General features: G+C 25.3%; 1 protein-coding gene across 3 annotated transcripts in view; it reads right to left on the reverse strand.

Moving 5' to 3' along the window:
• LOC107449062 (immunomodulatory peroxidase) overlaps positions 1 to 21,398 on the reverse strand; it is a 76,837-nt gene extending 55,439 nt beyond the window's left edge. For 2 of the 3 annotated variants that reach the window (XM_016064481.5, XM_016064480.5), the window contains exon 1: positions 8,772 to 9,009. In XM_016064481.5, coding sequence (XP_015919967.1) covers positions 8,772 to 8,788 — 17 coding nt within the window. In that variant the 5' untranslated portion in view covers positions 8,789 to 9,009. Of the gene's footprint in view, positions 1 to 8,771; positions 9,010 to 21,291 lie in introns of those variants that run through there. The other variant, XM_071184529.2, reaches the window with a different exon arrangement.
• Positions 21,399 to 21,795: the final 397 nt, after the last annotated feature.

The raw sequence follows: 21,795 nt of genomic DNA on the forward strand, positions 1-21,795 counted from the left end.
ATATACATATATTTATATTATTTAAATAACTTAAATATATTTAAAAATAATTGTAATATATTTTAATTTAAGAATATATTACAATTATTTAAATGTATTTATTTACTTAAAGTATATGAAGCATGAAATAATTTATAATTCTGGTCTAGTCTAGGTTTAATTTCCACTGGTTTTTATAATATTTCTTAGCTTCGCAATCCTCTTAATCTTTTTTGTAAAAATTTGTTACATTTCTAAAATTAACTATAGCTGCTAAATTTAAAAATTTTAAAAATCCAATAGGATATCAACCTCTTTATTACAGTTTATTTTAATATCGAGCGAGATTTTAGTTTCAAAAAAAAATTTATAGTTAATGAAGCATTTAATTTACTGAATTACTATACTCCCAGATCGCTTCTAATATTTTAATTTAAAATATGGTTTGTATTCAATATTTTTTAACAGTGATTTTTTAATAATTTATCAAATATACTTCATCTAAAAGTTACACTTAAATTTCGATCGAGCAGTTGAACGACAGTATGCTACAAAGCTTTAAAGAAATCAAATTAAACTAAGGAAACATGGTTGACCATGAGTAAGATTCAAAGTGATTGAAATGTTTTTATTTTAGAAAGTTCTAGATTATAGTGCAAATTGTAAATCTGATATTCTGTAACAAATTACTGTTTTCATCTTTTGAACTTGCTTAAAACAGCGGCTCTTGATTACTATCATTTATTTATTTATTTATTTTTGCATTACGTGATAGAAAGCCTTTGCCTCACAGTGTTTGCCACGAAGTATAAATGTACCGCTATTTGAACTTGGATTATTTTTTTTAAATATTTAATAATATAACTGCATTTAAAATGCATGAGAATTTTTCAACTAATACTAAATCTAACTTTACTAAGATTAGTTAATTTAAACTAAATATATTGTGACTAAATCAAAAATCAATACTTGGGTTCTCAATGGGCCAATAACTTGGGCCCTTATTGTACCAATATTCACGAATCTTTTCTAAATAAAGGTTCAAAGGGCCGTGGTTTTTTCGATATTGGTCTTATATAGAATTTTCCGATTAACCCGATATTTTACAACTCCTTTGCAAACGAATTATCAGATTCATCCCATATTTTATATTCATCATTCTGGCAATATAGGCCCCCATTATAAAAATATTTGGACATCCCAGTATTGGTCCCTCGGTGCATGTTCTTATAAGATCCATATTGAGCCAATTTTGAGCCCAACTAGGGCCAAGGTAAAATTGTTGCTGGATTATAGTTAATCTGAAAAAAATTTCATTTATACGCCCAGCTCATAACCGATAGAAAATCACTTTATAAAAAATATCATGATAAATAACAGCACTGATAAAAAAAAATAACCGAAACAAAGCTTTTCTTAAATTTAACATTTAATTTTACAATTTCAATCATAAGAAACTTCATTGCAGCTTTTTAATAAAAAGCGTTCTCTGTGAACATAACTGAGCTTAATTTTATCTTTCCTTTCACCATACTTTATCAGTGTATCAATCAAAGACAATCAATATTTCGCATCAAGTAATCTATTGTAAAAAACGATATTATTCTATTTCAGTAACATTTTCCATCTGTGAATATTTTTTTTGATATACATGATCTGCATACTAAAAAGATAAAAACTGTAGAGAAAGCAAACTGTTTAGAACATTCTAGCTCTATGCATTGAATAAAAGTACAGTTCTTCAAAACTTATACGAAAAAAAAGCTACACATCAGTGCCCCTATTGTAATAGTAAAGTTGATTGGCCAGACACATTGACCTTAATCTGCTAAGGATGTGCAGGCTTATTCTAATGACACCTATCACCAATACCTTCCGGGCTGTTTTATTATTTATCTTTTTGTTTACAAAAAAGGATTTTTGAGACGTATTCTTAATAGTTTATTCTTTATCGTGATTAGATTCGTCCTAGTCCGATACTCTTCGACAGAAAAGTAGAAATAGGAAAAATAAACTTCCATTTTTTATGTATTTTTTATATATTTTTAGATATATTTAAAATATATTTTTAATATTTAAAATATATTTTTAATATTTAAAATATATTTTTAATATTTAAAATATATTTTTAGTGATCAAAAAATTTATTTTTTTCAATATTTTCATGCAAAGCAAAGATGTGCAAAGCTTATTCTAATGATACCTATCAGTAAAACCTTCCGGGCTGCTTTATTATTTATCTTTTTGTTTAAAAAAAGGTTTTTGAGACTTATTTTTAATAGTTTATTCTTTATCGTGATTAGATTTGTCCTAGTCTGATACTCTTCTACAGATGAGGAGAAATAGGAATAAACTTCAGTTTTATTATAAAATATATTTTCAGTGATCAAAAAAAATTTTTTTTTATATTTTCATGCAAAACATATTCTAATGATACCTATCAGTAAAACCTTCCGGGCTGCTTTATTATTTATCTTTTTGTTAAAAAAAAAAGTTTTTGAGACGTATTTTTAATAATTTATTCTTTATCGTGATCAGATTTGTCTAAGTCTGAGACTCTTCTACAGAGAAGGAGAAATAGGAAAAATAAACTTCCATTTTATTATAAAATATATTTTTAGTGATCAAAAAATTTATTTTTCTTAATATTTTCATGCAAAGCAAGGATGTGCAAAGCTTATTCTAATGATACCTATCACTAAAACCTTCCGGGCTGCTTTATTATTTATCTTTTAGTTTACAAAAAAAAGAGTTTTTCAGGCGTATTTTTCATAGATCATTTTTTATCGTGATTAGATTTGCCTTAGTAAAAAAAAATTTTTTTATAATATTTTTATCACCAGATATATTCAGGTAAATTAAAGGTTTTGTTGAAACTGTACTTACTTATTAAAAAAAGAAAAGATAGTAATTAGGTACATATTAACAAATAATACATTTTATTATTTCCTTATTTAAAAAGTTTCGCATTAGGAAATTGGTTTTACTTGTACTAGCTTGCTAAATTAATGAGAGTAATTAGATACATATTAATAAAAAATTATTTATTTACTTGTAAGTAGTTTTATTAGTACTTTTTTGTTAATAATTATGGAGATTGATTAGGTGCTTATTAATATAGGATAGTTTCTATTTTTTGATTATCAAATTTCGTAATTAGAATAGTTGCTTTGCTAGTACTAAACTACTAATAAGGAGAATAAGTAGATACATATTTTACATGATAGTGTTTATTAATTACTTAATTATCTAGTTCTCAATTTATAAAACCAGTTTTACTTGTATTAGTTTACTAATAAATGATGAGAGTAATTAGGTGCTGGTTAATACAGCAAAGCTTTTATTGTTCACTTTATTAGCTAACTTCATATTTAACAAATTAGTTTTACTTGAAGTAAAGAACTTTTCAATAGTAACACCATGAATGTACAAACATTTTGTTTAAAAATATTGTTTGGTTGAATTTTAAAAAAAATTGCATGTTTAACTATTATTTCTAATAATGATTTAAATTTGAAACATTAAAAAGCGTTATTTACTTGCTTTATAATCTTGATTATTTATCCTTTGATTTATCATGTTTAATTTAGGCGTAAATTGTTTAATAAATTTATCTATATTCTTGCCTTTCTAATACAATAGGCTTTGAAACAATTTAAAGTTGTAATTGAGTATTTAATTTTAGTTATTAATGATTATTAAGTATTCGAATCAGTTGTAAAATTTTGTCTTTTAATTCCTACATGGTTTTGGAAACACGTATTATATTTTTATAAAGTAAAGAAAATTATATTTATAAAAAATCAAAATATATATCAAGTTTAATTGAAAAAATTAATTATATTTTCTTTTAACTGCATAAGAAATTTTAATACGTGAAAATATGATCAAGAATAAATATTTTTTTATTTGTAAAATGAAATATATTTATTTTTAATAAATATATTTTGTTTTCAAAAAATAGCCATAATTTATACTTAGCTACAAATTTATTATCTTCTACCAAACCATAAAAAAATAATAATTTAAAGCAAAAATATAGTTACATATGCTTAAGTTTTAATGAAATCCATTTTAAACAGAATTCAAACCGAAATGTTTTATGATTCTTTAAAAATATCATTTTATGTTTGATGATAGCAGAAACAGTAATTAAAGATTCAAAAGTTTATCTTGAATTGCAAAACGCTACATTTTAAAATTCCTAGTAAATTATTCATTTGAAACTATATATTTTTTTCAATATACATTTCGACTGTTCAACAGAAATTCCTATTTTTCTTACGCTTTTTAATGTCCAAGATATAATGCTTATTTTAGTTTACATATTTGCCCTTAAATTAATATGAACTTGTAAATTAAAGTTCGTAAATTAGCAACCACTCAACATGTGATGTGCAATGTCATTTGACCTACAGAGAAAAAAAGTTTCTGAAACTTATGAAAAAAATTCAAAGAAACATTTCTAAGACTAAAGCATACCAGAAATTGGATAAGTTCTCACAATAGTTCTTTTCAAGTTCAAAGTGGTGATTATGTGGCAACGAAAATTATTGAGGCCATTCTTTTGAAAACTTGACATATTTGATGCTTTCGTTTGATTGATAATCTGTCAGTGTCTTTTTTAAACTTTGTAAGAAACAAATGAGTTATGTTTCTAGTTTTAGAAACAGTAAAGGATTCGGTAATTAGAATGTTTCGTAAATATTTATACAAACCTATCTACAAGGATTAGTAAAACAAAATAATAATTCGGAGTTTTTTATTCTAAAATTCAATTGGAAATTCTTTTAGTAAAAACATAAATGTTTATTTTTGTAAAGAAAATCAAGAATTTAGAGTTTAATTGTCATTTTAAAATAAAATTGAAAGTATGGTAATAAAAAACATAAATATGACATTTCAAATCATTAAACAGTTCTGTTTTTAAAATTATATAATCAGTATTTTATAAATATTTATTTTTTGGCATATTATATTATATTATATTATATTATATTATATTATATTATATTATATTATATTATATTATATTATATTATATTATATTATATTATATTATATTATATTATATCATATTATATTATATTATATTATATTATATTATATTATATTATATTATATTATATTATATTATATTATATTATATTATATATTATACTATATTATATTATATTATATTATATTATATTATATTATATTATATTATATTATATTATATTATATTATATTTTATTATATTATGTTATGTTATGTTATGTTATATCATATCATATCATATCATATCATATCATATCTTATTATATTATATTATATTATATTATATGGTGGTACAGTTATATACGGCAAACTACTGAACATTCCTTGTATAGAGGGAGGAAACAGATCTTCAAGATGGATAATATAATTTTAAAATATACTGATTTGTATTCATGTAATAATAAATATATTATATGGAATATATACTTATTCCAGACAAATACTTTATGATACTAAAATTCTAAAATTCAAAATATTACAAATTGGCACAAAACAACCTTAATAAGGCTGAAAAATTATACGTGTATGAAAAAGAGTCTTGAAAATTTAAAAATAATAACTAAACTGTTTGATATAACTAATTGATATTACAATTGAATCTTTTATAACATTTAGCGAATAAAGTAATAATACTAAGCAATAAAATGAAGCAACAACGCAAAGCTAATAAATTATATCATCTGCGTTAGGAAATAAAAACAATTTCAATATTTTTTCTATATAACGTTCATTAAAATTTCTGATAGATACTTTTTAAGCTAAAATGAAGACTTTAAAGCAGCTATGCAAAATTTACTTATAAGTTTACATTTACGGTATTTATTATATTTTAGATAACATTTGCAGATATATTAATATAGTAATAATGGTAATGAAATCAATTTCATTTCTATACATTCAATATCAATTCCAATTTCTTTTATATTCTTAAAACTCAACGTTTTTTAAATCAAATTTTATAATTTATTAATTCAAATTGAGACATATCTCAAATTATAAATTCACAGAAGAAATTGACAGATTCATCTAAAACTAAAGCTTTACAAGATTAATCATTGGTGACACACTTAGCGTTATAATTTTGAAAGCTTTAGATTAGTTCCAGTCCTCAAGTTGTGAACAGGTAAGGAAATAAAGCACATCTTTTAACCTATAATGCACGCATCTATTTATCATTAGTTTCAGATGGATACAATATTACAAGTAGACCTCATTAAAAAAGGTGATTGATTCTACTTCGCTGAAACGGGTCATCATTTTAGTATTTGTGCATATTTAATCATCATTAATAATAAGAAACCTTCAAAATAATTTCTTTAAATGTTATATGCGAGCAAAACGGATTTAATTGCGTAAAAAATATCTATAAATAATTTGTTCAAAAAAATTTAAGAAGGTATCGAATAAAAGAGATTTCATATTCTCAATTTCAAATTTTTTATAATGCACTGCATTAGTTAGTGGTAAATACAGGGTTTTTTTTAAATTGGAGAAAGTAGCAGTTTTAAAATAAAACTGTATGAAGTAAATTTTTCAAAGCAATAATAAAAATATTATTTAAAATTGTTAAATATCATCGGTTTAAGGAACCTTCTGTGACATGAAAAAAAGCATTCAAGAAACGCAGATCAAGGGAAATAAAAATTTTGGCGTGGAATATTTGTTCGGTGAGAAGGGTTTCGTCAATCTTTATAAAAATTCTGTTGCATATGTCTTAAAAACATGCATTTAGTATATTTTGAACAAAAATAAAGATCAAGATGATTTGAAGTAGAGGAGATCAAAAAATTTTGAGCCTGGTAGCTGGCACGATAAGAGAAAGCAGTTAAAACTATTGACATAGACTAGTACATAAACTTAGAGTAGTACTTAATACATAGACTTGTACATAGACTAGTACATAAACTTGAAATTCTACTTTAATATTTAAAAATATGACTATTAATTTGATAAAATAGGATAATTATTTGGAATAATTAAATTAAAGGTGTTTTTTATTGTACTAAAATATCTTTGACGTAACGTGATTCTGTATGCTTGTGGCAAATCTTTAGAAAAATAAAATCTAAATATTCTTCTTCTTTAAAGTTTTATTATATCTAGTTCTTATCTTTGCATTGTGCTCTTTCTGACAGCTTAAAGAGCAGAAACTTTCCTATTATTGTGTATTAAATTAGAAATATGCTACATTATTTAAAAATTAAATTAACTTTTAATTTATATATATATATATATATATATATATATATATATATAATTATTATATAATAATAAGTACAAAATTTATAAATTTAAATTAAAAATATAATGCATTTCAATAACAATTAATTTAAGTTTAATATTATCAACTTAATTTTCATGGATAATTAATCTCATATTCACTTTAGGACCTTTTTTTTAATATTTAAACCACGAATCTTATGCTCACCAATAATTAGTCTCAGAAAGTACAATTTTCCTGAAACAGCACGATGTGTGTTAGGGGAGTCATGCAATTCACAACTAAGGTATGATTGTGACAATGGCGCACATGTCGTTTTTACTTCTTAGACAAACTGGTATCCATCAATCTGAAGCTAAAGGGGCTTCAGTCTACCTTAGAAGATTGAATCCCAGTTCCTCAAAATAAATAAAGTGACTTTTTATGAAGTTACGAGAAATTTATATTTATATTCAAAACATTTCCTTCGAAGACCGTATGAAAATAATATCTCCCTAATTTTTAAAACATAACAGTCCATTTCTGCCTCTTTTTAATAAGGAAGATATACTTTTTTAGAAATCACAGAATAAAATCCAAGATTTCTTTGTATAAGTAAATAACATAAAGTGGATATATTTTTTCCTTTCCCCTTTATTTACTTCCGTTATGGAGAAATAGTATTATTATATTAAATATTTAAAAAAGGTTCTTTGTTTTTGCATTGTCATGTCACTATTTCAATATTTGTTTCCTTTTAAAATTCTTCCTGACACTTAGACAGCTTCATTTGTATATATTTAACTTCAATAGTTCTTCAAACCTCTGTTACTGCTGAGGCTATTTTTAGGAGGATTGCGTACATTTAGCTAAATATATTGTTTTAATACTTTAAGTCAAGATATTGTAATTACTTTGACATAAAATTGTGCATCTATCCTAAAAATTAATTTTATGAAAAACTTAATGCATCAAATAAATTTACATTTTCAATATAATTTTCTTCATTTTTAAAATGTTCAAAATTTATTTAACAATATTGACTTTTTCGCATTAAGATTATTTTCTATAACAGCCAATATTCTGTTTTAGTTATAACATAAGAATCCTATAAAAATTTATATCAAGGAAAAAAAAACCTTTTTTACTGTTCATCATTAGGTTGAAAGAGTTAGAAGAAGATTTCTGAAAACTGAGTGTTTTAAACTTTTATAAGACTTTATAATTTTTTTTAAAATTTAAATTGTAATTATTCATTAATTTATATATAAAATTTAAATCTCTCAAATAGCGTGTGTAAGATGCATTTTCAAAACTCAGATAATGTCGATATACATCATCGAAACATTTTCAATATATTTCAGATTTTCTTTCTTCTTATTTTTTTCATTAATAATTTTTTTTCAAAAATATATAAAAAAATATATTTTTCTATACATAGGGATCTCACTAAAATTTTTAAACGGTTAAAAAAATTCCAAAAAAGATAAATTAAATGACATAAAATTGAACAGATTTTTGCAAATACTTAAGAAAACTTTTTAAAACTTACCTCCAATTTTCTATCATGGCACAAATTTATCACACTTAGTTCCTGAAATAAATAATCTTCACTCCCCAATAACAAAATTTCCTTCACTATATCGAACAAACACTAACACACTGATAAAGTCGATCACGCTGCCGAAGGAGAAATGATCACTCAGGTAGTCTGGTGATCCAGTGCGTAACGAAGTTTCAGGATCAAGTAAAATCCTCCGTGCGCTCTTGGGAGGATTCTTAGGAACAGTGGGAAAAAGAGATTCGACAGTTAACGGTTTTGTTTTATCCCAATCTTTCTCTTCGACACCCTTACTACCTAAGTCACGTGGTCTAGCGTCCAGTGAGTTAGCCTCGTTTTCAATTCCCTTGGAGCCACATCCTTTTAGAAAGCGACCCGATTTTGAAGGCGCGGATTTTCTTTTCTTTTTTGTTTCTTAAGTTGGAGAAAGAGTAAAAATATATAGGTCTGGGGATCGTGAATGAGTTGCAGGTTGTTGGTTTTGTTCGATTATATAACATTTCGCTCGCTCTAATAATAAAATTTTATTTGGAGGAATTACTTTATGTTTGAAGTTGCTTAAATTATGCGCTGTTTTATTGTTTTGAGAGTGTTTTTTGGATGAATAATTGAGAGGAATTTATAGCGAGTGATTTAAAATGTATTTCTATCGGAGGATATTTATTGTTTTAAGGAATATTTAGATCTCTGGTTCATGGAGGCCATTTTATGTAACTTTAGAATAATTTACGCTACATAAATCAGAAGCTTTAAATAATAATAAATAAAAAAAATTCGTAAATTTATGAATGCATAATTTTAGTAAAAATAATGCATTACTACAACCATTTTTACTAATATAGTGCAGTTTATATCCTGTAATTCATTTTTTGTAAGACATAAATCTTATAGTCAGTTTTGCCTTTTTAAATGGTAAAAATTTATTGTTCAGGCTTAAATGGAATTTGTGAAAACTACTTTAAAAACTGCATATAGTCAAAAAATTGTGCATTCCATAACTATACACTCATTTTTTTACTAATAAACAAAAGAATTCACAGAATTTAAAATATATTTCTGGTAGATGATATTTATATAAAAGTAATATCCAAGTATATATCTTAAGGAATATTTAGATCTTTGGTTCATGGAGGCCATTTTATGTAACCTTAAAATAATTTACGCTACATAAATCAGAAGCTTTGAATAATAATAAAACATTTTTTTCGCTAATTTATGAATGCATCATTTTAGTACTACATTTTAGTAAAAATAATGCATTACTTCAACCATTTTTACTAATATAGTGTAGTTTATATCCTGTAATTCATTTTGTAAGACATAAATCTTACAGTCAGTTTTGCCTTTTTAAATGGTAAAAATTTATTGTTCAGGCTGAAATACAATTTGTGAAAACTACTTCAAAAACTGTAGATAGTAAAAAAATTATGCATTCCATAACTATACACTAATTTTTTTTACTACTAAACAAAATATTTCATCGAATTTAAATATATTTCCAGTAGATGATATTTATATAAAAGTAATAGCAGAGTATATATGTTTATCTTTGTTTAATCTTTTACTCTTACTATTACAGTTTGAGAAATATTTTTGAGAAGTTTTAAGAAATTATTATTAAAATGATTAGTACTAGCACTTAGATGGCAGGTACTTTTTACGCAAAATCTATTTTTATTGAAATATATTGCGGAACAAAAAATATGATGTACCATAATTTTTACAGTAATAATTACAGTAAACAATATTGCCACTGAATCACTCTAATTACATAAATAGATAAAATTGGATAAAAATTACGGTATAATAGTTTACAATTAAATTGGATATTATTGTAAAATTAATTTTACAGATGAGGTACCCCAAATGCCAATACTTAATGCCGTACTTTAACTAGTTACGGTCTAATTCTTTAATTAGTTATAGTTACAGTCTAATTTGATTTTTTACAGTCTATGTTTCTTCAAATATATTGCGTGCGTTATTATTATAGATTAAACAAATATCTACTAACTCTATAATATTCGAATAGATTTGTATAAGTTTTTTTATAAATTTTCTCTTACTATTGAATTTTAAAAGAAAATTTTCGCAATCTCTTTTCAATTAGATATTTTCCTAGTGCCAGATTAAAACAAGTGGCTTATAGAAGCCACTTTAAAATAAACTCTCTTCTCTCACAAAGGCAACTTAGTACCTTAACAGTTGTGAAAAAGCAGTTCCCATCAATTATTTAAATAAATATAATTGTAATATATTTTAGAATTTTTCATGTTTTCAGTAACTGAACACAGTTCTGAAGTGCAATGGTTATTTTTGATAAAATAAGATCCGTCTACCGTACTTGGGTAAAGAAGTTTACCACACAAGGGTCTATCGTTCTTTTTATGAAATTGACTGCGTAGGCAATCTTAAGACCAGATGAACATGTTATTAAAATCTGAATTATTTTTTTAATGAATGTTTCGATTTAAAAAAGACTCATTTTACTGCTCAGTAAGGATTCATTTTATAAATAAAAGTAACATTTCTAAGAAGTTAAGGATAATTTGTACCCGAAAAGATGCTTTAACTGTGTGGAAAAGTATCATTAAAATACTCATCTGCTAGTAAGGGTTAATCTAAATAATAAATAAATAAAACATCATTCCTTTTAGATTTATTTTTTAGATAATCTGTATTTGGGTTAAAAAAATTCTACTTCAAAACATATTAAAATTTGACATCAGTTAGATTAAATAATTTTTTTTAAAGTATTTTTTTTTTAATTTAACTTTTTTAATAACTTTTTGCAAAAATAAAAGTTGTCAATTTTTTATTAGTGTGACGCTTATCGTCTCTCAAAATTAGAAACACGAGAAGAGGATAAAACCATCTTCGTAGAAGATCTCAAAATCCTCGATCTCGAATCCTCCTATCTTGGGAATTCTCAATCAGTGAATAGTAACTTAAATATGAATAGAATAAACAAATAAACGATTAGGTTAAAGTCTTACGACTCCACCCCCATCATGGGAGTAACTCAAAAACTACAATAACTTTCTGTCTCATTATATACAACTTGACCTTTCCGAAAATTTCTAAATTTTTTTTGTCATACAAGAAAAAAAATTATAGAAAAGCAGCGGAAGGAAAGAGAAAAGCAGATCACGCAGAGTATGCTTAGAAGATAAGATGTACTGAAAGAAATCCAAAAGAATGTATATATAAACTTGGTAAGCCTCTTTTGCTATATATTTTCAAAGTGGTTTAAATCAAAGGGTTGGTCACCACAGGTGGTCAGTCCACCCGACCCTCGAAGCTGGCTTGCGACTTTTTTTTACCGGTTTTCTTCGTTTGAAAATTTTATTTTCAAATAATATATGCATAGATTATCCCTTCATTACTTTTAGATAACATACCACACATCAAAATTTTAAAATTGTAAGATCTCGATATGAATTTGAATATGTAGCTTAAAAACAGAATTGCTGAATTCTAGTTGAAATTATTCTTTCAAAACTAAAAAATACTTACCAAGAAAACGATGAAAAATTATAATAATCAGCACAAATGAAACTGTTTCCAGTAGTTCGGATGATTCTTTATTGTTGTTTTACGAATTATATAGATACAGAAATATATTCTACTCTATAAAGAAGAAGAATATTCTATAACTATTACAGTTCTCTAAGTTCTGAATTCACTTTATTCATTGGAGTGACGAAAGCAATGTTGACTTCACTTTAATTTGTAATGAACTGAAGACAGAGCAAATTATTTTACCTTAATACACTCAACTGTAACAGCAAGTGATCATGAACTTGGAAATTATGTTGTTGGTAATAGAAAGGTAAAAATTATTGAGAAATTGTTCTTCAAATGCTTGGCGTGTTCTGCTTCAATGTTTGGCATGTTCTGGTTAGTTTTTTCAAGAAGTTCTACCTTTTCCTTAGGGAACTTTTATTCTTATTTGCTACTAAGAAAATGGCGTCCGTCATTGCCAATGGTTATGTGGGAACTAATGCCCAATATTTTCAGTCTCCCACTAGAGGGCGTACTCGAGTGTTGCGATCGCGAATTTTAAACAGTTTTATTACGAAAAGGCTGGAAATACCTTGAATAAAGTTTAAAACTAACTATTTTTTTAATAACACATTGCAAACTCACTCAGGAAGACGTTTTTTTCCACAAAACTACTTCAAAAACTACAAATAAACTGCTCTCCCACACATTTTTCTTTACTTTTTACAGCATATCAATGACAGCTTATCAACCACACTTGAATAAAGTAGGTTTCTCTCTCGTAAACAACAGTTTGTATGAAACCCCATTAGACATTAGCATCCCTGAAAAAATTCTCGTGCACAGAATGTGATAAATGATTTATACATATGAGTGATAAAAACTGTAAAAAATTACGGATGAAACATTAACTGTAAAACACGGATCAAACATGCGGTAAAAAAACTGGCCAGCAGGATGCAAGCACTTTTTCTTATGAATCCATTTTCCTATAAAATTTTACAGCTCAAAAATGCGACAAGAACTTTTACAGCAATATTATTTGCAAAATCACTGAATTACTTCAATTAAATAAATATTACTGTAAACAATAAGGTATAAAATTTTCCGGTAAAATAGATTTTACGGATGTTCCACGCAGGGTGCCAGTACTTTTACCGTGATTTGATCTGGAATTTTTCACAATGCAGCAGATACTAAGATAATTTTTTTCTTTTTATCATTTTATATGATAAATGCTTTTTTAAACTTTGTTTACGCATCCAACAAAAAAATACTATGAAAATTCATAAAATCAGTCAAAATTTGAATACATTGTCGAAACATAAAATTTAAGATCGCACGAGGAAGTAAAATATTATAAAATTACCGCATTATATGGTGATGACATTTCTAAATAATAAAAAAACACAAACCTGAATAATAAAACCAAAATATACGGATTTTGAACCATTCAATTGGTAATTTTCTCTACCATATGATAGCGATTTACCAGAAATTCTACTTTGAAAATTTTAGTTCTTATTACCACACATTTAGTAAAAACTTAAGTAAATTTAGCCAAATTGCTGGTTTTTATGCCAAGCTCTAGTTGTCAAATTTTACCACATTTAGCAAATTTTATGATATATTTTATTTCTAGCTTTACCAAAATAATCACCAAATGACTTCAATAAAAATTTCCGAGCTTTTCGGTGTTCCAACAGCGCCGAAAACTTGATAAATTTTGCAATATTCAGGTAGTTTTCCCTCTCATAAAATTATTCAAAACTCACAATTTAATGGCATGCTCTGAAAACTCAGCGACTTTTTGGTACTTATGCTTTTAAATAGCTTGTCATTAGAAATAAATAAATTGCGCGGTTAATCACGCTTTATCAGTTAATCACGCTTTTTAAAAACCCAAAAGAACTACGTGTGGCTGTAAGAAGCCACAATCATTTGAGGTTACGCCGATGATAAACAGCTGTCATATACAAGTGTAGCAGTCACTTCTACTTTCAATTAATTATCGATCCATATTGACACATTTACTTAAAAATTTGCATTTTGACCTCACTACACACATAAGATATTTTTTTATCCTTAAGTTAAATTCTTCTGACTTACATACACATATTTTTTTGCAGATTTTAATTCCTACAAAAACTCTTTTTTACTGCAAATAATGTCAATTACTGAAATGCAATTTTTAATAACAATATTTATTATTATCAAGTTATTTGGCACCCTAAAAAAGTAAGGTCAAAACTACTAAAATGCGGTAAAATTTTCCGTTTTTCTAGCTCTATATGAACATCAAAAACATCGATAATTTAAATCGAAGTGTTTAGATAATGATTTTTGTAAAACGAACAATAAAATACAGTTTCGTGATGTGTAATAAGATTTGGCAAATGTGGTAAAATCTTGTAATTTTTCATGATACCTTAGAGCATGGCATAAAAGTGTTTATTTGTAATATATTTTATCTACAATCATAAGTTATAATAAAATTATTCGGTTAAATTTACTTTTCAGTTTTGTATGTTTTACGAAATGTGTAGTAAAAAGAACTATAAATTTCAAAACCAGAATTTTAGGTAAAACGTTAGATTTTAAACGAAAAAATTATCAACTGAATCATTAAAATACCGTATATTTTTGTTTTTATTACCGGAATTTTTTTTCAGCAGAAATGTAATCCCCATACAGAACAATACTTTTACCATTTTTTTTCTCCGTGTACAGTAATTGCATTTTTCAATAAAATTAATGGATTTAAAAAATCGGGACTAGTTCCACGTACCCAAAATAACAAACTTTATAAAAAAAAACTGAAGATCTGCTCTTAAAAATTTTCACAATCCTCCTTCCAAAAACTGAATAAGATTAAGATTTTTTTTAAAAAATTCTTCGATAAATCTAAAGAACATTTTATTAAAAATAAAAATTGTAATAAAAGGTGTTAAATTATCATGAAAAGTGACAAAAATTTCTACAATAGTAATAGCATCGGAAATAAAAGTAGCACATTGAGTAATAATTTAAACAGAATAGTTATAAGTAGAAAAATCAACAAATAACATTACTAGAAAGCTATTAAGAATATCCAAATATAAGAGTAATATTCGTTATAAAATAGAAGAGAAACAATATTTAAAATAACATGACATTACAATAATAGAAATCTGTTAACCTCAAAGTCTTAAATCATCTGTGAAATCAGAACTATTTAAACGCTAAGATGAAATATGGTTATTTATTATTTACATTAACCATTTACAAAATTGTAACTTCGAAATCAGTTATTTAAGAGATAAATGTATATAACTTATGAATCTTTCAACAAATTTGACAAACAAGACTTTTTAAACTTATATGCAATTTGAAAAATAAACTTATAATAACAAGTCTGAACTGGATCAGCTCATCTTTAGTTCATTTCATCGTAAACAACATTTGTAATATTTTAAAGCAAGATTTATGTAAATGTAAGATTCTATCTCCCTGATCATTATGAGTTAGTAAACGTGAATAAATTTTTTAGTACAATAACAGCTCAAAAATTAATTTTTATCTCTTTCTACAGTAATTCAGACCTACTAATACTTTTGGATAACAATCTGAATTTAAAGTTACTTTATACCTTCAAAGAAATTCATGATATATAACTTGTATTGGTAATGTATAAAAAGTTGAAGAAACAATAAAAAAATATATATATTTTTCCACTGAAAAACAAATTAATGAATTAATTAATTATACTTAATGAAATCATTATTTATCAATCAATTATATTTATTTTTTATTAATTAAGTGCTAATTATATTAATGATAATTATAATTATTATTCATTAATTCATTGTTAATTACCTAATTAGTTAATTTATAAAAAATAGTTATAATTGATCATCAAATATTAGGTTAATTAATCAAATATTAGGTTATATCATCAAATATTAGGTAAATTAATAAATCCCCCAAATTTATTATGTTTTTGCTAGTAAATTTGGATATACTCTGGAATATTAATCCATTCAGATCAGGCAGCTCAATGCATCACAAGGTTAACAAGGAAGAATAAACAATCCGAAAGAGTTAAACAATAAACAAATTTAATTTTTATATGTTTTTTACACCAGTTTTATAATAAAACTTTATTTTCGGTCATACAGACATCCCATTCTAAATTTGTTAACATTCCCTTTGTATTCTTAATTTAGAGAGTGATCTACTAGTTTCACTATTTGAAATCACTTTAATTGCTAATTCGGGAGGCTATCACTGCCTATTGGCGAGATTTTTTACAGCTGAGAAACATTTCTTTTTGGCTGTTTCGTAAATATTTCCTCTTATTGATTACTCTATCCAAAGTCTTCGAGCACTTTATAAAAGTATTTAGTTGAACTGAATGTTGTTTTTGGATCTAGATCACTTATCAGCACCTCATTTACTTCGATGGACACAGCTAACAAGTGATAGAATCCATTATTGATGATTCTTGGTTTATCGGATCACTATTAGCCTCAATTTTGGCGATGCTATTAAAACATTTTTGGCGAGATAATGCATTTTATTAATCTTAACTTTTTATATATAAATAAATTAAAGAGAAAATAAATTGCGTGTGAAAGCAAAACTAATGCTACTTATTACGAGGCTGAGAATCAACAATGCTATCTTTTTTTGATATCGTTATCTGGAGATTTTTAACAGAATATAAGGATGTTATATAAGCACGCATATTAAAAGAGCTATTTTTAGTCTGCTTTTTTTGTAACAAGTATCAGTTATTTTGCAAAAAATAGGCTATTGATACAGTGTTTACCAAATTAATGTTTACATTTCAGAGCAATAGATATAAAAACGTCTATGCAAAATTAATTACAGTTGTTAACAGTGGTTTGAAGATCAAAAAAATGCTTTAATTTAGTATTTTTTGCCTACATTTTTCATAATAGTCGATAAGCAAAACATCTTTAGGTAAAATATGCTTTTTTTTTCAATTTCTCTCTTTGTAGAAAATTATAATTTGCAAGGAAACAACTATTTATTCCAATTTCAAGAAACTAAAAATAGTTGTCAAAATATAACTAATCTTGCATTATTTTGAAGAAAAATTAACGATAAGGAAATTTTTTATCGTTTCAAGTTTAAATAATAATAGGCATCTCAATATTTTTTAACCAAAAACTTTAAATTAGCAAAGCAAATAATATGATAAAAAGATTTTATCGGGGTCTCCAACCCTCTGCAAAAATAATAATAGTATTTATTCAATATTTTTTTAGAGTGAATAAAGGAATAGCTTTAAAAGAGATCATTCGAATTCTAATATTTTTTTTAAAGAAAAATAATATTTACCTTTTACAGCAATAAAAGGAAGCAAGTATCGCTTATTTATTATATTGAAATATTGGGTAAGAACTTTATTATTACGTGTTCACTTTGCGAATTTTTTGAAAAAAATGTGTCCCAAAACCTAATTAAGATTACTACATTGAATTTTAAAAATGCATATTTTAAATATTTTACTTTAATTTGTTTTAGAGAGACCACACTGTTAGAAATTTCTCGCAAAAATGGTTAAATAACAATTTATTTAATGGTTATTTTACCATATTTAATCAACGCAGTCAAATAACCATAAATAAAATGGTATTCAAACTGTTAAGATTGAGAAAAAATCTGTTTTTCAATTGCTTTTACCTGATACTGTTAAACAATCAGAATTTTATCACACCCTCTAGAACCACCTGATGAAGCTCAGTTCCTAGCCGAGCAGGCTTATCTGTCAATCTCATGACCGGCAGAACTGGAGTTCGTGTCCTAGTGTTGACACCCCAATATTTCCTCCATTCCCTTCAACACATGAAGAATTTCCAGTGTCCGGCACTCTCCAATGCCCATTATCTTATAAAAAGCCGAGCTCCGAAGTCTAGTTAAATAACTATTTTTTTTACATTTTTGAAAAATGCTAGTTGTAAATGATTAAAAAAACAGTATAGTTTTGTATTCATGGCTTTATAACCATACTTTTTGTAAATGGTTTCAAAACCGTAAAAGAAAAAAAATTTTCTTTACCGTAAACTTTACGGTTAATCGGATAGACAGACAGCTGCCAGTTATTTTACTATAATTTTAGAACGAAAATTTTAACAGTGCATGAATTCAAATTTTGATATCTAAATTTTATAACAATAGCATATTTAAAATAAAACATAATTCAAATTTAAAAAATTTTTTGCTACTTTTTCCTGTGTGCTAATAGTAAAAAATTTTGAAATCTTAGAAGCGGAAATTTTTATATAAAGTAAACAAGTAATAAAGAAAGATATTCAGTTATGTAATTATTGATTTCAGTTATGTAATCATAGTTTTATTAAAATTTGTAAAATAAATTATTCTTTAAATAAATTATTTTCTCCCACTCATATCTGACACACACTAACAAACTTTTTAACATATATTTGACGTTATAACTGCAACACGAGTTTAGAATATGCAGGTAAAATATGCATCTAAGTATAAATATGCATATAAAAAAAGCTTTCACAATTGGAGCTGACTACCTTAATTTGCTATGTTAATCCTTCGTTTAAACTATTAATTATTATTAAACCATTTTTTGATAGTATCGTGAATTTTTATCATATTTTCTGTAATAAAATAATCACTCCAAATTTTACGTTTGTTAGAGTAATTAATTTTGCGTGGTAAAAAATTAAGTGTTGAAAATTCAGTGTGAAGATGATATACGTCTAAGTAGATATTTACAAAATGCTGAAGTTATATTTCTCGCAATTTAAACAATTTTGGAGAAAAAATTTTGTAAAAATATAAGTTTAGTTGTTTTCAAAGTGCTTGTTTAAAAAATTGCAATTTTTGAAAATTAGTAAAAAATTTCATGTTCCACTATAAAAAAAAATCCAGTTAAATTTACAGTTTTAAACCAGTAGCTGGGTTGGTTGGACAAAACCGTAAAATCAACGAAGTAAATCTGTACGCTCAATGTTTTTTTACAATACAAGAACAAGTTCTTTACGTAAAAACTACGAAGAAAATCGGTAATCAGACTGGTTTCTTGTCGTAACAATATATTTTTTTCAACAAAAATAAATCTGTTAGACTTCTGTAATATGGTGACAAGTTTTCTCAATTAAAGTTATGAAGTAAATCTGTATTTGCAGCACATCTGAATTCTGAATATTTTATATCGCTGGAATTTTGCATCGACCTGTCATCGCAAAAATTTAAACTTCAATTACTTCATTGAGATCTTCTCACTCTTAGAAACCGCAACTTAAGTGCTTTACTGTGAGTAAATAGTGATATCGTTATTTTGTTTCAACATTATATCAATTTTACAATAAAGTTGGATCACAATTTTATATTATGTTTAAAACCATAAAATAAGAGCGAAAATTTGAAAGTTAAAAAATAATCGTTAAAAGATTGGAGAAGAAGCAAAGTTATATTATGGAGCTCATAACTGCATGACAGAAACTGGACTTTTAACTGATGGTTTTAATCAGTTTTTTAATAATGTGAAAAATTCTTGGCCATAGGTGGCGCCACTGGTAAACAAACAATCGCACCCCCTCTGCCTAAACAGCATACGTCAACAACAACAATAATGTGAAAAACGGGGGAAAAAATGGTTTTGTCAACAAAAAGGATTTAAACCGTTAAGTGTACGGAGAAATCTAGAAAAAAAAAACAATGGGTAATATTTACATTGTAATAATTTTCGCTTGAGAAAACTATTGGTGAAAATGAAATATAGAGACTATTCTTGTATAATGAAAGATTTATAAAATGTTAAAACTCCATACCTTACTCCATGTATCCAACTTTTTGGAAAAAATTACTAAAAATATTATTTAACTTTTTTCTATAATGTAGTATTTTAAGTCATTTACTGTTATATAATAATTATAATAATATTAAATAGTTATAATAATTATAATAATATTGAATCATTATAATAATTATATCAATATTAAATAATTATAATATTAAATAATTATAATAGTTATAATAATATTAAATAATTATAATGATTATAAATTATTAAAATTTCTCTCTAAATTTCCCTCTTTTATGCATAATAAATTTCGCTCATTCTGAAATCCAAATTCTCCCAATGTTTAGAAAACGTTAAAATAATTCTTTGAGCCATCCAGTTTTTTTAAAAAAAATGGTAAAAAAAGGAAAAAGAAAAGGATTTTAAATATTTTCAGAAACATTTTAAGACATTTTCTGTTAAAAAGTAACAATAATTAATTATTGTTCATTATTTGAAATTTCAATCCAACATTCAAATTTCTAAGCATAATAAATTTCGCGTTAATTATCCAATATTTAAAATGTAATATTAAAGCGATTCTAGAATAATATTTTCAGAATGAAAGTTAAAACCATTATTTTTCCAATCCATTTAATATTATCGAAACAAATAAGTAAAAAGAAGTTTGCAAACGCATTCTATAACATTTTCTGTTCAAAAACTGTAATTATAGGTTATAAAATTTATTCTACATTTTAAATTTCTAACCACAATAAATGTCGAAGGATGTAACAAATGCTGAAATATCAAGTAAAACTCTGCATGCTACTTACGAAATGCTATTTAGTTAATGCTATTTAAGAAAATTAAAACTATACTTGCTCAATTTATTCAATATTATAAAAAACAAAAACATAAAAAAGTATAATACACATGATAGTATTGCATTTCATTAAAATTTTAAAATATTTGCTATAAAAAAATCAGTCAAAAAATTATATGATTACAAATAGAGATGAAGAAGAAAGCCTTGAACAGAAAGCTGTTTTCATTTTGACTTACAAAGTGCATCAAGTACACAAAGTAGAATATGTTGAAAATCCATCATGAAAAATTCTCTCATACTATTTACGAAATTTAAAACTATACTTACCCGATTTATTAAATTGTTAAGAAAGAAAATATGATTGATATGTTTGATTTTAAGTATTTTTAATAAAATTTAAAAATATTTACTGTTAAAAAATCAGTCAAAAAATTATACGGCTGAAAATAGAGGCATCTGTCAAAGAGGAAGAATGTCTTATTCAGGAAGTTGTTTTCTTTTTGACTTACAAAGTGCATCAAGAACTTTAAGTAAATACTCCGGTCACGATAAAAAGTAACAGTTAATATAAAAGGAAGGAAGAAGTAAAGACAACACAAATAGCATAATTTCTAAAGAAAACTTGAATGACACTAAAAATGTTAAAATACTCCAAGGAATTATAGTATTTACAGCCAATCGAGTTGTTTCGTTTTTTTAAAGAGTATTTTAAACTACAGACATGTCCAGAGTCCAAATCATATGTTATTTATAAACTTATTTTATTTTCAGATGAATTATTCTTGTAATAACTATGTGTAGCATGTAAAAATAAGACTTTTTATGTGCATATGTGAACATAAAAAGTATTTAGTAAAAAAATATAATTATTTATTCTTTGTTTATTACTGTTATTTTTTTTCAGTTGAATGTAA

This window comes from Parasteatoda tepidariorum, chromosome 10 (genome assembly GCF_982258835.1).
Source record: "Parasteatoda tepidariorum strain Cologne lab strain chromosome 10, Ptep-v5.0, whole genome shotgun sequence".
Taxonomy (NCBI): Eukaryota; Metazoa; Arthropoda; class Arachnida; order Araneae; family Theridiidae; genus Parasteatoda; species Parasteatoda tepidariorum.